The 20,025-nt window shown below is 38.5% G+C and overlaps 1 protein-coding gene across 6 annotated transcripts in view; it reads left to right on the top strand.

The window, feature by feature from the left end:
* ADK (adenosine kinase) overlaps nt 1-20,025 on the top strand; it is a 298,134-nt gene that overhangs the window by 70,489 nt on the left and 207,620 nt on the right. For all 6 annotated transcript variants that reach the window (XM_075109456.1, XM_075109455.1, XM_075109457.1 and 3 more), the window contains one exon: nt 14,500-14,578. In XM_075109456.1, the coding sequence (XP_074965557.1) occupies nt 14,500-14,578 (79 nt within the window). The remainder of the gene's footprint in view (nt 1-14,499; nt 14,579-20,025) is intronic.

Genomic DNA, 20,025 nt, shown 5'->3' with positions numbered 1-20,025 from the left:
AGCGGGAAATAGTTTTACACAATTTGAAACATTCATCATATGGTGAGACTGAGTCAGGAGCTCCTGCTAGGAAAAGATAGGCCTTGTGAACAAAGCCAAGCTCTTGCGGGGGTGCTCCCCTCCAGAGTGGCATTCCCGAACTTACAGGGGTCACCCACCGTCTTCTGTCACGTAGAGACACTTTCTTTAAGCTCACCACATGCTGAAGTTTTGAAGAAAATGGAAGTCAACAACTCATTTCGGTAATGCTTGCTGTGGATCATCCTACAAGGCTACACGTGCTGTAGAAAATACATGTGAAATGTGTTTGAAGTGGGTAGCATTGCGCTGAGGGGGCGAGCATCGCCAGCCAGCCTGTGGCAGAAGGACCAAACGTCGTCTTGCAAGTGGTTCAGCTACGCTAACGTAAGTGTAATACTCTGCCCTAGTCTCCTCGATACAAAGCAGTCTGGCGTGGTGACAAAGGCTACTTCAAACAGCTGAAATGGCTCGTGTACCTCTCCTTGGTACTATGCGAGAACGTAGTTATGGTCACATCCAGCCAGTTCAAAGGCTCCATTACGGGTACTTGAGACTGGAGGGAAGGACTGTGAAACATAGCAAATATTACTGAATTTCTGTATTTGCGTTGAATATCTTCCCAGCTTCCAACAAACCATGTTTAGGCTGTTTGTGAAATGGAGGTGGTAGGGGTTTTTCTTTCTGAGCAAATTTTGCTAGATTTTTTGTCCGTTAATTTACCCAGCAATTTCTTGAGTCTAGTATGCTTCTGACATTCGTGGTCTGCCAGGAAAGAGTGCCATAGCTTCACTGTACATTTTGCAGAAGTATATTCTTTGGAATCTGTCGCTAGCTTGGTCCATTTCTGCCCTTTAGCTCTTGTGTTATGAGATGATGTGAATAATCGCAACCTATTCCACTAATGAATTTTTAGACCTTGATTGTTTCTCTCTAAAGTTGACTCTTCTAGACTGTGTCCTGGTCGTCTTTCTTCGTGTGAAAGCGTTTCCATGACTTTGATTATGCCTGTTGCTCTTCTCTGTACCTGTTTCAGTCTTTCACCGTTTCCCTTTTAAGGTGATGAGGACCAAAGCTGCTTATGGTGCTCATGCTGTTGATTTTCACTCTGGCATGATGATGATCTCCGTTTTAATTAGGAGCAGAGAACTATCATAACACTGAGATTTTTCAACCTCACCAATCTTATACATGCGCAGCAGTATTTAGGTCAGGGTCCTATATTGCTTTAGGACTTTTTTACTTTATGCACACCCATACATCACTCAGTGTGAAGACTTGCTGTCCTCTTAAAAAATACATTTTATAAATTGGTCTCTCATTAGCCTAAGGACATTCAGATTTGCCCATGGAGGTTCTCTCATTCTGGTCTCGTCTAGCTATTATTCTTGTCTTGGTGGGCTCTTGCATCATTCTCATCACGCTTAATACTGGAATGTCTACAGATACTACAAAAAGATGTGTGGTTGGGGATTTTTGTGCTTTTTTTTTTATTTGTTTGTGGGTTTTGTTTTGGATTTTCATTTTATTCTTACGTGTGGTTTCCTTTCTCCCCTCTCCCCAACAGGAGATTTAGGTACAGTTTTGAGTTTTGGTTTTTGGGATTTGTTTTATTTTAGTAATATTTTTCTTTGTTTGTGAAAGGGGGAGTTAAAGAAATGCTTCTAGCACTTGGAGAAGTGGTTGTGATTTGATTTGGGTTTCTGTGGAACTTCATTACAGTTGCCTGAGTTCTTGAACAGCTGGGTGTTCTTTATCTTCTGTGACCTTCAAGTGAAAGATCACGTTTGAAACAAAACAAGTTGTTGACTTCCGCTTTCTTCAAAACTTGAGGGTGTGGTGAGCTCCTAGGCAATCTACTTGTATGTTGATTTCTCTCCCGTGGGAGCTTTTGTGCTATGTGTAGAAGATTAAAGGAATGTTCAACGTAGAGATTAGAAAACTGAGGAAATGTCATTTGGTTTTCTCCCGTACTTGTAATTACAGACACAGAGGGCTGGTATGAGCCTCATGTCCATTGCATAGCACCAAGCTAAACATACATAGCTGGAACATCTGAAAGTTTGTCTAACTGTTCTCAAAATGTGAGTAAAGGAGATTCTCCTTCCTCTACGTACGGTGTCTCCCTACATGCCATTAGCTTTCTATAATGTGCAGGCTGAGTCTTAGTTAAGCTCATTTCTGCTAGCCTGCAAGGGATGTAAAGAAATGTTTGATTTCTTTGTAAGAGATACTGTTCAACTGTCCATCTTGGTTTTAGACATTTCTTTTCTTGACTGAACTCAATTTCTTCAATCTTTTCTTATACATCGTGTTTTAATACCTCTTATTCTACTTGCCTTCCAATTAATTCTCCAAACTGCTTTTCATCTCAAAGTAGGCTACCAAAATCGGACTTGACAGTTGGGGTCTTCATTACTGTTGGGTAGGAGAGAGTACATTTCCTTGCATCCAGCATTTTCATTCTTACTACTGTATTCCAGCAAAATATACGCCCTCCTGCTCCCACAACTCCCCCAGCTGCCGCAGTGGAGCTACGCTGTTGACTGGTTTTTGTGTTTTCGGTTCTCCATTACCCTCAGATGCCTTCCCGCTGCCCCCAGTGACATGGCTGCCTAATCCCAGTTCCTTCCTCTTCAGTCCTGGTCCCATAGATGTCTGTTTCATCAGCTGTAGTCCTCACTAGCCTTCATCTTAAAAGATTTTGAATTTGTTCTTTTCTTAAATTGGATTGGGAACACTGAGCAAAGTTATGTCCGTCCGTGTGTGTCGTGTCCCGTCCCCCCCCCCCCCCCCCCCCCCCCCCCCCAATCTGTTTAGGTTTTGCTAAGTTTAGGTACCTGATTATCTAATAAATACTGACTGCAGTATAGAATAGGATTATCACATCTGGACCAAGCCTGAGATGTAATTTGATTATATAGAAAATCATAGTTTTAGCTGATGCTTTTCAGTTGCTGGTGTAGCAGTTTTAAGAACACTTCGTTTTATTTCCTGTTTCCTGAGTTTGCTTATGAGAATGTCACATGAGAGAATGCCAGGAACGTTTTTTTAAGTTGAGATTTATTATGTCTGCTTTTCCTCTGTTCCATCCTAGGCCAGTTATCTTGTTGAAGAAGGAAATGCATATTGATTTGTAAAGAAAATGTTAGTATCTAATTAACAGTCACTGTGTGACAGTTAACTACCAGGTGCTTATGCACTGGTGTTTTGTTCCAGCAGCTTTCCAGACATAGAAATTAACCTTCAGTGGTCTGTAGCTGCTGAGTTGCCACATTTCCTGGTCAATAATGTATTTCTGTACTACATAAAGATAGATTTATTTTCTTTCACCCTAGTTTTTGCAGGGCTGAGGGTAAGAAGCTAAGTTTATTCCTCCTTTATTCCAGCCTTCTCGGGAGGGGAGATAAATTCTTTCATGCGCAACTCCTGTGATGAAATGCTGCTTTTTGGCAATATTTTTCAGCAAAAGAGCCCGTGTGATTTTGTGAAACTTAATAGCTGACCACAAACTTTTTAATAATAGCATGAGGACTCGCACAGGGCATTGCTAAAGGTGTCTTGTCAGTGTTGTAGTGGCAGGGTGTATCCAGACAGGGGAAGTCAAGATGACTGGCTTATCGGGGGGAGCCTCTCACCATTGTCATGTTTGGGTCAAATGTTTAGGTTTTTCCTTTCAGTCTATGAATTGTTGTTCTGCTGTGGATTTAGCCTTTTAGTGCTGCTTGGAACATTGCTTTTTGAAATGATTTATGTAGTACTATTCCCTTACAGCTTCTCTGTAACTTGTGATTTTTGGGTGGCGTTTTTTCCCCCCCTGTTCATTGCATATGCTAATTTTTCCCCCCAAAAGGTGACCCTCTGAGATTGTGCCTCTGGAGCGAAGAGATGGACTGAATTGTCATAGGCTGTGGCATGAGTTATTTTTAGCTGTTGGCATTTCAGGCTGGAACACTTCATTCTGTCGTGCTTGTTAATGAGTCATCTGGAGAAAATGGGCTTCTTGCTTTCAGGGAGGGTCTGTAGCAAATAATAATAGGCTAATCTCTGCAGGAGATATTCTGTCAAGTAACTAAAGCTTCAACTAGAAAATATGTTGAAACAGAGACTTATCTCCCTGTAAGAATAAGCATGTACTCACTATTATTATTATTATTGTATTATAATGTATATGAAAATCTCAAAAACTGGAAGACTGATGAAGAGCCTAGTAATGGGATAATAGTGAAACATTTTCAAGGAAGAAGGTTAATTGAAGACAGGCACCTTTTACAGATAGAGAGAATACATAGTTGCTTCCTAATTCAGAACATGATTCACTTCCTGAAATCTGAATATGTTATCTAGTTCTAGGAATCTTCTGGAAAGAGTCCTAGCTAGACAGGCCCTGTATAAGGCTCGCATCCTTGAGAGAACCCCAAATTTATCAACATTCAGTGTATTATTTTTAAGGATTATCCAGCATCTTTGTTTTGGTCCCTACTGAAGGATGTAGTTTAAACTTTATTTTTCTTTCTGAGTGCAATTCATACTCTCCTTTGACCTATTCCCTCAGTGTTTAAATGTTCTGTGCTGATACAACACGGTAGGCTTTGTTTTGCAGCTGAAAATATCACCACTCAAGTAAAAAACCTTACTGTAAGAGTAATTGCAGTTGTTAATCTGGTTGCTTTATTTTTCTGTTATTGAAATTACAGAATTCGTTAGTGCAAACGATTCATTTGTAAAAAACCTATGCAAAGATTTAGGGAGAACTGTATGAAAGATGGGGGGAAGACAGCCCCCACATCCTATTCTGTAAAGGGAATTATTGAAAGAATAGCATGAGTGTCGTCTTTTTGTTACATTTGTTGCTTCCAATGCCACTTACAGCCTGTATGCCTGCCTCCTTCTTTTTTGTGCGTCTTCCTCTTGTGAAGCACATTACAAGTCTGAAGAGGCCTTTCTCTTTGGGTGGCAAGAGGGTGTTTCCTTTAGAGCTAATAATTTTTCTCTGTCGATGATTTAGTTGTTTGGGTTTGCTTTCTTCCATTATCAATGCAATACTGAGGTAAAAGAGAACATTTTCTTACCTCATTCAGATAAACATTTTTGCGTCTTTAGCACCCCTTGACCCTTCAACCTATACTGGTTTAACCCATCTTCTCATATTGCTGTGGTCACTGTACAAAATGCTTTAAACCAATCAAGTTTAATGATTCTGGTATTACCAGTGTGTCTGCTCCCAAAAACCCCCAGGGCTTAGACTGGGTTAGTCAAGATGAATATTTTTACATTTCAGGAATTTGGCATATACCTACATTGCAGACAATAGTGTTGTGGTCAAAACACTTGAGACAGCTATAAACGAGCCGGTGTAAGTACCAGAATCGATTTAACTGTGGTAGTATTGATGTTGGTACTGGAAAACTTACCCTGTGTTTAGCAGTGAGAACTTTCCCTAAACATGAGGCTGCTGTGGCGAGACTGCTTCCAGACCCTGCTCTCCTTTGTGTGTGGCTGGTTGGAGTGCGCTGCGCTGCCTCTAACGACTGTCCTGTAATGGGCTCCCTCGCAGGCAATTAATGCTCCCTTCCCAGGTAGCCGTCTGCTCTATGCATCCAGTCTTCGGCTGTCATCCCACCGGTGCGACTTCTCGGGCTTGTAGGAGAGCCGGGTTTTTGTCTTTCCCCAAAGTGAGGGGAACGTATTTCCATGTTATCCCTTCTGAACAGTTCTGGTTCCTTCTTTCTCAAATCTTCCACCCCACCCCAAGTATCCTAAGATGTCGATAAAAAACACTTGATCCCTTCTGTAGTTTCCAGTGCCACCTAAGATGTGGACACACGATTACGTACTTATTAAAAACTTACAAAAAAGAATATATTTGGCAGTATGCGCGTGTGCTTGTGGTAATAAATATTGCCTGTGTTTCTGAGCTACAGAAATTCATGTTATTGCCCTCTATCAGGAGGTGACTATCTTAAGCGGTATTCAAGGCAGAGCTGCGTTGAGAAAGAGGCAGGTTAAAGAGATCTAAAATAGAAATTTTACTTGTGTTTGCTGTTGGTAGTGCTCAAAGCAGGGTTTTCTGCACTCATTATTTGTTTATGAGGAAAATTGTTGTAGTTCACTGCACGTTAATGGGAGCTTAGAGTGGATGTATATTGTCATCTTTGTCTCCTTAAATATCCTGATGCATTTTTAATGTTTTCTTGGTGTAAATTTACTGACTGGTTACTGATTTAAAATAATTTAAAATAGCACAAGAGGTGAAGGAAAATAGATGTTTTAGCAGTGTAGCTGAATTGACACAAACAATTTATATTGTTGTAAAGAACAAAAAATTGATTTAGATTGTGGTTAACAACTGTCACCATTGTTTTGGGCTTTGTGTTAATAGAGAATATTACTCAGATAAAATGCTGCTTAATCTGAGTGGTGTATGGAAACAATTAGTTTATAATTTGGTTTTGGAACAGCTGTCTGCAAAACTACCTGATATTTTATCAACTCTGAATTGGAACCTCAACCTTGCAACTTGGCTAACTTATTTTTTACTGTTTTACTGTTTTGATGTATTTATAGATAAAATTACAAATTGTAAAGTTACTATAGTAAAATATTTCTCTCTGCCAGGTGTGAGTGTGCATATGTCTTTTTTCTTTTTTTATCTTTCTTTTTTGTCATGAGCTCTTTACAGGCAGCTTAACGTGATTTGCACTACAGCTTTAGATAAGTTGTAGCAAAGATAAGGTCTAAGATCTCCTGATGACTGAATACTTTTAATATTAAAATATTCTTGGCAAATATTCTATTAAGTTAAACAAATTTTCACTTTGATGTGAGCTGGAGTAAGTTGATGCTTGTGAAACAGCAGTTTCAATTTGCATTCGTGAAGGTTTATTGACAGTTAACACCTGGTCTCTGCTGTGCCAAGTGGGAAACATCTACTGCAGTCTTATACGGCTGTTGCATAATTAGGATTATGAGCTCTAATTTGCTTTTAGTTTTGTAAATCTAGTCTTATTTTCAAAACCAGTCAGTGTTCCTTGTTCTCCTGCATTTTCATTGTAGGACAAAGTTACTGATGTTGAAAGGACCAGGAAGTATACTACTTTCTGATATGAAAAACAACTTGCCCTTTCATTGGTTAGTTAGCACGGAAATTTGGACATGAAGGTTTACTGGTAGGTCTCAAAGTATCTATTCCTCTCATACTACTTTGGAGGAGCGAACAGAAGATGATACAGTTTTTTTGGAAGTAGTATTCTTGTATACAAGCTGCCAAAGGCTTATGGGAAGGTCAGGAGCAAGTGTAAATGTTTTTGTGATACTGCTGAGACATAACAAAGGAAATGACCTCGTTCCTTAGTGCTCCGGAGCATACTTTGGCGCATCCAAGGATGAAGAAGGTAATTGTGATGTGTTTTTCCCTGCCTGCAATGTCCTTTGACCCTTCTTGGCTATGCGTAAGGGCAGGGAGCTATTTCTGGCCATGGTGTTTTGCAACAAATATTATGGTGTGGGTCCCTAGATGTATCTGCAAACTTTTTGAGTTATTTGGAAGACCTTCCAAAAAGACAGTGGGGGAAGAGCATAAACTTGTAGTGCATTACTGAACTGACAGAAATTCTCTAGTAGTATTTCTGATTACCTATCCTCAGATGAAACTTTTTAAAATGTTTTGATTAGAAATTTAATAGAGGGAAAGAAATTTTAGTCGTCTTGACCTATACTATAGTAATCGTATATAATAGGCATATTTTAAGGCTCGTGAAGGTACTCTGTATATATTATGTGTGTATGTATTTGTAACGTATAGCAACAGAATGAGAAAGGTAATCTTCTAATACTCTAGTAGTATAGTTTTTATTTTCATTTTCCTACAGCATTTTGGAATATCAACAGTAAAACTTGCCTCGTGGTGGCTGATGCTTCTGAGTATAATCATGTATGTTTTTGTGATAATGTAGAGGGGGAAGATAACCAGATAATCTGGAATAAGGGGGCTTCTCAAGAACACTCACGTAAATTTGCCTGACTGTGTGCTGAGAAAAGAAAAAAAAATACTTTGAGAAATGTCTTTAAATCATGATCCTTAAGAGCTGATGTTTCAACCTTACATTTGAATGACTGTTACTTTTTCCATCTTGTTTCAATATGCCTAAACGCAAACACATGTGGAAAATGTTCTTTTGGCTTTTATCAAACTGACATTTAAGTGCATTTTTTTTTCAACGTCGCTAACATTTGTGGTAAAATATTTCAAAGCTATGAATCTTGCAATTTGCCTATGCATTTTTTTTTCTTCTTTCATATATTAACATTTGGTACTCATAATCCTAACCTGGTTGGAATTACTGGCTTTTTTCATTTGCTGTTTGTTTGGATGAGGTGATTAGGAAAATACTTTAAGGGAAATTCTAGTTTGCAGCAGTAAATACTTCCATGAAGAGTCACTGTTTTCTGAACTTCAGTAAATAAAAGAGAAAAATATGATAATCTGCTATTTCAGTTGTAGAAATCGCATTCCTAACACATTTAGGTTTCTGTTGTGTTCTGTGTCCGTGGTGCTAACCTGTCTCCAGTACTTCCTTTTTAGCAATTCTCATTGTTCCCCTCTACTCCCCTACCCATTCCCAAGCTCTTTAATTCTGTGCCAAGCTAATAAGGAGAAGAACTAGCTCTGGGTAAAGTCAGTCAATGCCAAGCAGCTGTTACACAGTTTTCTCATGTACCTCTGTGATTGTACCTCATTTCTAAAACGCAATATTTTTTGCTCTTTCAGGTCCAATTTTAAGTAAGAACAACCAATTATATCGGCATCTCAGTCTTAATTGGTTATACGTCAAAGGCTGGGGATGAAATAGTTTATATATCTATATAAAACTATCCTTTCTAGGGTTTGAACACCGAGTTGTACAATTTAGAGAAATGAGGTATGCTCTTCAGAGTTAAAAATATGAATTAATTTTCTTTTTACCTACAGTGTTTGCCCTAAAGTATTCTGCCTTTTTATTTCTGTTTAAAAATAATACCTTGTGGTTTAATCGTATTACTTGAATCTCAAGACTAGATCTTTTCCTTAAATCTGAATTAGGTTTTGTTTAGGATCAAATTCCGAGGGCTTCAGCTTGCCTGCGGACGCCGGCCAGGGAAGGTTGTCTTTCTGCAAGATGTGCCCCATCTGCCTGGCGGCGTGGCTGCCTGCGCCGCTCTGGCACCGGCCCAGCCGTGATGCAACTGAGAATGTGACAGACGACAGCCTTGTCCAGATGTACGTGTAGCTACTTCTGCCATGCCCTGCAGAACAATCAGAGTGCAGGTTTGGCGTTATTTAGTTGTTTGCGTCGATTTTCTCCTGCAGGGTTTTCTTACAAAAATGGAAATAACATTTGGTACTTTTTCTGTCGTTTTACTGAGCTGTTAGTATTATTAAGACAGGTTGTAAAACGTGATGCTCACTCTCCCCCATATTTTTTTCTTTATGGAGTGATTTTGTAGACGTTCTGACACAGGTTACTTAATTTGAAGATTTAAGTAGATTTTAAAAAATGCAATTAAAAGGATCAAACATCTAGCTGTCAGTGTATTAGTCTGGTTCTCCTCACAGCTGAACATTTAAGCTATTGCCATGGCTTAATATGACTGCTTCTTGCAACTAAAAATAAATATCTGGGAAAGGTGTCAGAATCACCATTAATTATGATTTTTTAATTAAAACCTAATTAAAATTCATGCAATAGCTTGAAAACATACCAAATTCTAGTCTACCTTCCTCTCTAGAGGGATCAGCAAAGGCTGCCTCTCCAGCCCCAACTTACATCCAAGGAAAAAGAAGTCAGACTTAATGTGCAACTTGCGACCTTTTATTGATAATTTAAGAGGTTTCCATCTTAGTGTTTTTGAAGGTTTTTCTAACACCAAACAAAAATGTACAATCCACTGGAAATACTGTATTATTGTTATACAAAGTAACCAGATTTTTGTCTTACGTTCAGGCTGTCATTATCTGGAATACAAAAGCAAAAAGGGCAAGAATTATTTTTCTCTCCTTTCTAGCTGTTTTTGGCAGCTGATTTTTTTAAAGTGTAGCTCCCTGCTGATGTATGCTATTGAGTACATCTTAGGTAATAAGTAGATATATCAAAAGTTATCCAGGGCAACACACCCTGCTGAAAAACAAGAGATTACTTTCTCTACTTCTTGCAGATAAGTAGCTTCTGACATATGCATCAAAAGTGTTTTTCCCTGGTGCTCTCTCTATAAGACAGTTAAATGTTGGTATTCAATGGCCATTTTACTCTTCAAAAAGAGTTTCTTTGTAGTTTAATACAAGTTGTATCCAAAAAGTTAACAGCATTACTTGAATTGCTTTAATTTTCCTTACTGCAGCTCCATGGCCTTTTGTTGTCAGCCTTCGGTTTTAGGGAATGTTTTATGTGCTTATTTTTGCTGTCAGTTCGGTTTTGAAACCATGGTGAGCCAAACATGACTTGTTTGTTGCTGTGTAATGTAGAACAAGAAGATAGTCCTAGCTCAAAAAAGCCTCGGATTTGGTGTATAAAGCGAGTTATGAGAGATGGGTATTGATGCAGGAGAGGATTGCTGGTCATTAGGTTGCAGAATAGCCTCGGGAAATCACACAGCCTTGCTGATTACTTTTTTTAGACATTATGGTGAAAGATAGTCTGAAGGAAGATTTAAAGTGGATTTGCTAATATTCATGGAAAATTCTAGTAACTGGACATTGGATGATATCATGGGTTAGTGAGAGAAAAGGTATTTCTGTTGACTGCTTGTGCCCAGAGGCTGTTGTAAATCTGGACGTACCGAATGAAGGATGGTACGCTCAGTGCCGTAACACTTTGCAGGGCCTTGAAAGGTAGAGACGTGGCTTCTGCTTGAAATGACGAAGACGGGGCTGGAAGGGCGTGTGGAGAGCGGCGAGCGGGTCAGCGGGACAGCCGACACGGGATCGTTGCAGCTCTCTGGGGGGATTAGATATTAAGATGGGTGCATTTATCTGTATAGAACAGGAAACCACGCTTTTTAAGAGGTGCTGTGAACAGGGGTGGTGTAAGGTTTACACATAGTTTGGTAAGAGGACCCGGGGAAGGTGATAGTGGTGCTCGGGTTATGAGTGGTTTGAGTGGCAAACAGGATGGTGAAACTCCCAGCAGTCCTGCTTACTGGGGGGAAATTCTAACAGCGGTCCCCAGTTTGAGCTAATGGTATGGCATATGTAAGAGGAGCCTGTGCCTTTCAAAAATAAGCCTCCACCTCCTGTAATGTAGGGAGACGATTTTAAAAAAGTGTATAAATTTTATTCTCATTCTTGTTTGTATTCTTTTATAAAATAGCTACTTCCATTGCCACCTTATATTTTTTTTTTTTAATAGCTGTAATTCAGTCAAAAGTGAAGCTACTGAAAAGGCTCACCTTTCAGTATCAAGTTCACTTAGAAGTCAATCTTTTTAAAAAAGGGTGAGGAAAAAACAAAGCACATGACAGAAGTACCTTTGCCTTTAGTATAATTGAGCAAAACATTAACATACCCTCTTTGGTCAGTGCTAGAGTTGATCAGCAGTATCACAGCTGAAAACATATGCTGCTGCAAATGCAAACTTGGTTTTGTTAAAATACGCTGTAATGTGGCGAACAAATTCATGGTACCAAAAATAGGGGCCCCTCTATATGGTGCTGATCGTGGGATTTATTATTCTGTTATTTAAGGTAATGGTATGTTGGTAGGTCAGGAGAAGGGTCACAGTTCTCAGATATAGCACAGCCTTAAGAAATACTCAGAAAGACCAACAATTGCAGAAGTGAAACAAAAATATTATTCAGACTTGCTCATAAGGTTCTAATTTTCTTAAATTATTGTAAGTGTGATAACAGCTTAGTCCTGAAGCACACACAGAAGCTCTGTTTAGCATTCCCAGGCCTCAGAGCTGTTCCTACAGTTGAACTTCCTTCCTTAAAATGGAGAGTTTTATAAAAGCAAACACCTTGTTTCCGAGGCACGCTGCACCGGCAGTCTTCCCTGTGCAGGTCAGCCATCCAGCAGTGACAGAGCCAGCGCTCCCACGCTGCCCCTGCCGTCTGCTGACACTTTGAAAAATGCCCATCTAGCTGCTCGCTTTCTTAAGATAAAAAGCTATTGGCATTCTTAATTTTGAGGTCGTTCTTGATACAACCCAGTTATCAGGCTCCTGTGGATTAAAACAACACTATTTATGTCATCCTTTTGTGTCAAGGAAGATGACCAGCAAAAACTACTTTTCTTGCGTTTGTACAAACTCGTGTTCTATTTTATGTAACAGCCTGTTAGAGGTGTTGGGTTTACTATCTTAATTTGAAGAAAAGGAGTTAGGTCTTTCAATGTTCAATCTGAAATAGGGAAAGACAGTTGCCACTGTTCATCTTATTCTATTAAGTAATTGTGAAATAATTTGTTCAGATTATTTTTTAGAATATGTAGCTGTCACCTTGAAATCTTCATCATACAGACAGCATTTTAAGGCTGTTTCAAAATTTTTTTTCCAAATTCAGGTACCACCTATTTTATTAAGTGATATTAAAATAACTTATTAATCTAGAAGATAAGTATTTAAATACATACTCATCTAGATATAGAGCTGCTAACAGGTGATAAACTAAAGTGTACTAAGTTTATAAGGTTTAACGTGCCATTAAATAATACGGACACAGAAACATCACATGTCTTTAGGTAAAGGAATTAAAATATCAATTGGCATGCTTGCACATATAAAGGAATACAAAAATAACCATGTGATTCAGGCAGTATACGCTCAAATTGATTGAAAAGGCAAAATTTTAATTGAATTAAAGAAAAAATATTGCTAAAATACTTAATTGGTTTGATTGGCTTTGCTCGAGAAGCAATTTTTAGGAGACCTGTTGATTGTTGTTGGTTTTTCTCCACTCTCAGCTACTTGCTATCATTTGAAGTTTCAATTGCTTGACATAGAATTGGTGGATAATTAGTAGTGTGGATAACTGTGAAAATCATATGTAGTAATTTAGTTCTTGGTTCTTTCTAATTGTCTGTCCATCGGTGGTTTGCTAGGGTGAGTAGCTCATTATTCAAACATTTTAAATGGAAAGTACTGTAGAAACAGAAACGTGGTATTGAAAATCAAAACCTTTTAAACAAGCAAGCCATCATTTGACAAATCTATCCCCAAAGCTGTTGTGCACATACTCTACGGAGACTGGGGTTGTGAGGGGGAGAGGAAGGTTAGGGCTGGCAGACAGCGCTCATTTTTCACTGTGCCTGAAATAAAGATGTGTCACCGTTTTAAAAGATGCTAACGGTGTATACAATAAAATATGTTGAAATGGATCTAACTGGGAAGCTTCATTTGCTAAGGGTAAACAACTCAAGTTAATAGACTTCAAGTACAAATCTATGCTATTAATTAGGGTTGACCTTTTGACCCTCCAAAAGTCATTTTGACCCTCCAATGTGCAAACAAATGTTAGGGTAAACATCTTAACTTGCCTGCAGGAGTACTTCCTTCTGAGTCCGATGTCTTCCGAGGTTGTTAATGCTGGTGTTTAATCCGCTCGTTTCGAGTGTGCTTGGAACTTAAGGGCGTGATGCGGTGTTTGTGCAGAGCCTCCCTGCAGCCTCCACAGCTCACTCACTCGGGCGCTTTACTTCCCTTTTCCACAGCCTGTGACTAGGGAGAAGGCTGGTCCTTACGCCGTGGTGTACTGTGGTCGGAGGTGCAGAAAGTACCGTGGACGAGGAGTGGTGTCCTGTGGCGCTCTAGCTGTGCCTTAACCCTAAAGCTGGATCTGAAGTATGAGGGTAGATGTTTCTGTTAAAAGTTTAAATATTTGTTTCAACGTTCAAACGGGAATGTTGCGTTTCACAGTAGTGTGACTTGAAGGATTTGAAAGCTCGTCTGGAGACTTTTGGCATTTTGTTACCAGATTTTCTCACATACTAGTAGATTTGTTCATAAAAGTGCTTCACCTGTCAGAATGTACTATTTCATATGAAAACTTAAAACATGGCACCGTCGCTCAGGTCAAGTGCATTTTGAAATGGACACCGTTATCTCCTCAACCTTCTCACTTCATTTTACATTCTGTTTCTAGCTTTAATGAGGTGGAATAAGTGTCTGAATGTCTACATTTATATAATTTTTCTTTAAGCATGTATTTTATCAATCTAACAGTTCATTGCAATCAAACTTATGCTTCAGAAAATGTTTTTTTTAGTTACTTACTCCGCTTGCAACTTACAGGTAAAGGATTCAAGTTGATGTCACGCTCTGTGTTGTAATTTGACAAAATCTAAATAGATGTTACCAGCTTGCACCGTGTGTAACAGCTAATGTATTTGAATTTCTTGTTTTCAAGGAACATGACGTCATTTACTTCTAATCTTGACATATTCTTTTGAAAACAATAAAAAAAATTGTAGAGTTTAACCTTTTTCTTCACTTTCTTTTCTTTTAACAGATTTGAAGAACTTGTGAAAAGGTTCAAAGTAGAATATCATGCCGGTGGTTCTACTCAAAATTCCGTTAAAGTGGCCCAGGTTTGTTCTTACCTAAGAAAGAATTATTGATAATTTGAAGTGTTGAGTTTGAATCCATGTGATGCTCTGTATTGTCTACGTTCCTCATGAGTGCTGCTGAGGGGGTGCTTGTGATTCTGTTGCTCAGACTACGCTTGTATTTTTTGACATGGTTTATTTTGAAGTTGTGCCCTTTATTCTTTTCCCACATTTTCTGTTAAGTTATAGTTACCACTACAATGTACCTAAAGTGGAAGGGAGGGTTTTGAGGAAGATTGAGTCAGGCTCTTGTCACAGGTGTGCGATGGAGGGATAAGAGGCAAGGACAAGGTTCCTAGCTGCAGTTAGGAATCTTCCGATGAGGAGAAAAAAGTCACATGAGAACGGATAGAGTTGTTGCTGAATCCCTGTGCTTGGAGATCTTCATAACTTACCTGGATGAGCTCTTGGGAAACCAGATCTAAATGTGAGGCTGGTCCTGCTTTGAGTGCTGGGTTGGACTGGAGACCTGCAGAAGTACTTTCTAGCCCGCATCGTTCTGTGATTGTAACCACATTTATCCTGTAAGAACTTGGAAGTTTGTCCATAAAAGATGAATATATAAAACTTTTTTCATATAGAAGGATAGTTTTTCTGGCTATGGGTATGAAGAATAACAGTAACGATGAATTTGGTTTCAAGTGTATTAGCTTCTCTATAACCAAAGTATGCCTTCTGTCACAGTACTCTTAGGCATATACCTGTTTGTGTATTTTCAGATTGTGGTAGATATACAAGTTCTATAAATAAAAATATACAAATTGTATTTATAACCTGTTTGTTAATGATCCTGGCTTATTAACTTCCAGATTTTCTATACAATTAAAACTTACTGCCAGATAGCATTAAATGCACATTTGGAAGAAATTAAGTTATAATTTAACAAAGGTTGTCCCTGCCAATAAAAGGGGAAAATTCATTAAAGTAATAATTGCTGCTCCTTTGAACAAAATAGTTGCTACTTCTTTACTGAGGTTTTCATTTTCTGAAACTCCAAATGTCTTGAAAATATTTATGATAAAAATGTTTCACAGCAGAGAGAAATCTAAGTTGCATGTGTTTCATTGTACATAGCATTATAATTCTGAAATGGTTGTTTTTTACATACAGACATCTTTCAGAGCTTTTTTGGGGTTTTTACAATGTGTTCAAACCAATTTTTTGCTTCTGATACTTTAAAAAACCTCTTCATCAGGAGGGCTCAAGTTACGGGATTTATTCTGTGTCAGTATGACTGTTGCTTGACCTATGGGGATGGCGTAGAGGTGGAACGCTGTTGATCTCTCCCATGACAGCTGATTAGAGGTCAACTTTTTGGAGGGAGTTCTGTAACTGTTTATTACCTCAGAGGCATGAAACTCTGCTGCCATTCCTACATCTAGACTTAGGAGGTTTAGAAGCAAATGCATATGCTAGACTCAGAGTTTCTAAGCTTTGGACTGTTCAAAGAGCCCAGGATTTTGTTCCATTTCTTCTTGAAGTCTCTTTGACATCAGCTAATTTATTAGTAAACTATGTTTTATACTTAACTGCCTCTTAATCTATCAGTCCAGGTGTTGTTCAATAATTATACTATGACGTACCCGGAATCGACATAGAGTCAATGAAAAGGATGAAATTTAAATCAATGAAACGTAGCGGTTTCTATGTCAGTGCTCCTTTCCTATATTGATTTGGTTTCGTCAGTGAACTTTTCCCTTTACCCTGGCTCTGAGGTGAGAACCTCATTCAGCTCCGGTTGCCACTTGGGATTGTATTTGTTTCCAGAAGGGTTGTCATCTCCTAGTTTTTGTTTCAAAGAAGGTTGAAACTTCAAACGGTTGTGCGTGAATAACATAACGTCACTTAGAGGCTTTAAAAAGAGGGATGTGAGGGGTGAGAGAGGCAAAAGAGAATTCTGGAAATCTTGAAAGAAGCTGTTATTCTGTAAGCTTTAGCAGAAGAAAAAATTGTGAGGATAGAAACAAATAGTTTAAACGTAAACCAAAAATAATCCTAGAAGTTCTGGAAGAATTTTTGCAGCAGTATTCATTGGCATATTTGGAGAGAATAAGTGTGTAAATATCTTAGATCTGAATAACTGAAATACAGATTTATTTGTTGAAAGTAACAGGAGGAAGCACAGGCTGATTCAGGAAGCCTGACTGGTGGTTGACAAGTCAAGGACCAATAAATAATCTCAGAACTCAGGTAGTCACACTCAGAGCGAATGTGGATTCTCTGTGAGAAGACGTGTAGGAAGAAATCCTAAGAATACAGCTCTTAACTTCTCAACTTGTGTTGTGTTATAGGAGAAGCTTGAAAAGAATGCTAACAACTGGGAGGTATAAGCTAAAAAATTTGTTTGTTTCAGCTGTTTAAATGTTGGTGAGAAATAATGGCATGTTAAAGAAAAGCATCCTAGGAAGCCTGGCTGCCGTGGGATACAGCTGTTGGTAGAATGGCTGGAAATCTACAAATGGCCTCTGAAGTCTGGCAGTTGCCTTTTGTTAAAGTTCATTTCTGAGCGGGAAGAGTGTATGATTAGGGAGTGTAGTAGGAAAATTGGTGAGAAATTAATAAAATGATTGGGATTAAAAAAAGGAAGTATTTAAGAAGCAACTTATAAATAGGGTCATTGAATTGTTTGTTTCAAATAGTCTGCTTCATTAAGGGTCAGAAAAGCAACACTATGTTGAAACAAAGGCACCCAAAGGCAAAATGGGTGGGGAACTTACAGTATATAATGTGCTTAAAAAGGAAAAATAACTGTCATATGCTTCCTTACATGGAATGTGTGGTGATCATCACTCCTGTTAGACGTGCTCATGTATTTGGATATTTGTTTTGTATCTGTAAAGGTAATGAGATCTACTGAAGAAAGACTGTATCTCTGTTCCTGGAAAGGATAAGCCAACTTCTGTTAAAAAAAAAAAAAAATATAAAAGAAAAAAGAGGGAGGGAGGGAAAAAAAGAAAGTCTTAGAAATACTGTATTTATCATGTGTGAGAAATTTGAGATGGTAATCACAGAAAGAGGCTATAGGGAGAAGCTCTGAATTATGAAGAAAACTGGGAAGAAAATGAAGCGTAAATCACGGGGTTTGGAACTAAAATTTAAAGCAGCATCAACTATAATGGAAATGAAGATTTTTAGAAGTTTATAAAGAATTAACCAGAATTGCAGTCAAGCTGTGAAGAGTAGAATTAGAAATTTTTTTTCTAGCATATTATCAGAAGGGAAAGATCTGAAGTGCAGCCTTGAAGGAAAGATTTGGCAGGTAAGGCACTTAAGGGAAGCTCGGTATTTTTTCAACCTTGTCCTGCAGCAGAGCAGGAGCAGTGTGCGGCGCGGGCGGCGGGGGCAGAGCGCTGTGAGACTCCCACAGCTCCGGGCGGGCATTACGTGGACAGGGCACCTCAGCAGGGGCAGAAAAAGAAAAAGGTCTGGACATATCAGGGACAACAGAAGGGATTTTCTGAAGAAATGCTTCTAATGTATGATGGAGAAGACAGAGTTTTGCAAAATGAAATGTGGAAGCAGAGTCAAAACATACGTTGGAGGGAAAGCTCTGTAAAAGGAAAGGAAGGGGCAAACGGAACATTATTCTGTTGAAAAGGAAACACGGAAAACTGCTGGATTAAAAATTGAGATGATGGAAGATAAATGATAAAGGGGCAGAAACCTGGAAATGCCCCACTCTTACTTTTCAGAAGTGTTTTTTATAAGCACAATAATATTTTTTTTTTTAATACCTGAAAAAGGTGGAAGGGAGTACCAAGAACAGTAATAAAGAGCAGTACTGAAGCCAGTGAGGTAGGATGTTTCTGTTCAGGTTCTCTGGGACATTAAACTTGTTTGAACATATACTGATCTTGAAAAGAGTGAGGAAGTTAAAACTATTTTGGCTTGACCTGACTCACATTGTGGATGGGGGTGGGGGGGGGAGTGATTGAGGTATTCCAGAAATTACAGTAACAGGCATAAAAATGGAAAAGATGAAATAAATGAGATTACAGTTTAGTCATTCCTTAATGATTAAATTAACAGCAAATTATGTCTTGGAAGTACTAGTTCATATTAGGAAAGGAATAGTGACAGAAAAGTGAAGAAAGTGGAGACAGAAAAGCACGTGAGGGAAGAGACAAAACGGTTTCAGAGGATAGGAAATAAATACTCCAGAAAGAGGAAAACCAGTATACAACTCCCAGCGTTGCTCTGATTCTGTGTCCCTCGCTGTCCCATCCTTGTTTCTTCCTTGCCAATCTGATTTTCCGGGTCCGCTCTCATCTTTCTTGGGTGTAAATTTGTTTACCTGTAAGAGAAAACATGGCTAACTTCAACAGGTTGAGTACTTCTAAGGCCTTAAGGAAAAATCATAATGAAATAAATATATTTTCATTTAAGACTTTAGTATTGAGTGGAAAAATAGAGACAGACCCTAAAGAATGGAGAGAGGTGAAGAGGATAATGACAGAGGGTTTCCTGCATGCAGCACAACACAGAAACAGTTGGAATCCAGATTATCAGTAAAAAAGCAGGTAAAGCACTTAGAGGTGCCATGTTACTATTAGACACAGTTGTTGGGAGTTTTTTTTTCTTAACCCACCAGTAGGGAGTGTTAATAACCTCAGCCTTCGTTGGATGAAGCTGTAATTAATCAGGTGTCAGTCACTGAAAATTGTGTGATAGTACTCTGGAAAAAGAGGGCTAGAGATGAAGAACTGAATTGCAATAATTTAGTTTCTGGAATAGAAAATAAAGTTTAACTTTCTTGTTTGCTTCACTGATCTTGGCATTGGGATTATCCGTTTATGCTAATTTTTAGTTTTGCCTTGTGTTTAAAGATGAAGTTACGATGCATGCTTAAGAACAGGGAGGGGAGCACGGGTATCAAATTGAAACTGCAGTGTGCTGCTCTGACCTTTACTTGTCTCATTAAATTTTGGCTTTATATCTAATATGATATGTGACATCTTGCTTTAATCTGAGCTCTTGCAATCCCTCCAAATGATTGGATCCATTATATTAAATCTATAAAATATGCATACATGTAACTGCATGCAGTTCATAAATAATGTATTGTTTTAGAGTTCTGCCAACAAACTAAATTCAGATTTGTGAAGACAGTATTTTACTACTTCTCAGCTTCCTTCTGTAATTTTAATTAAGACTGTGCCTGTCTAGCAACAGACATGGATCTGGAAGGGAAAAGAAATTGAATCTTTTAATAGGGCTTGTGACTTTAAAGCCCCTAAAACAGATAGCTGGCAGACAGGGCAAGTATTGCTGACCAGGCTATATTTGCATGATTTTTATCATTGTTTGTTTTGCCTTTGGAGTGCTGAGTTTAGAACTGCAAGAAGTACTGTTTGAAGTTTTATCTTTCTAACTCAAGGGCTGGATTTCAAGTGTAAGTCAATAGAATTTTATAACTTGGCCTTTAAACA

This window comes from Phalacrocorax aristotelis, chromosome 14 (genome assembly GCF_949628215.1).
Source record: "Phalacrocorax aristotelis chromosome 14, bGulAri2.1, whole genome shotgun sequence".
NCBI classification, from domain to species: Eukaryota; Metazoa; Chordata; class Aves; order Suliformes; family Phalacrocoracidae; genus Phalacrocorax; species Phalacrocorax aristotelis.
Note: the sequence above shows the minus strand (reverse complement) of the source record. Positions and strands in the feature narration are given on the sequence as shown.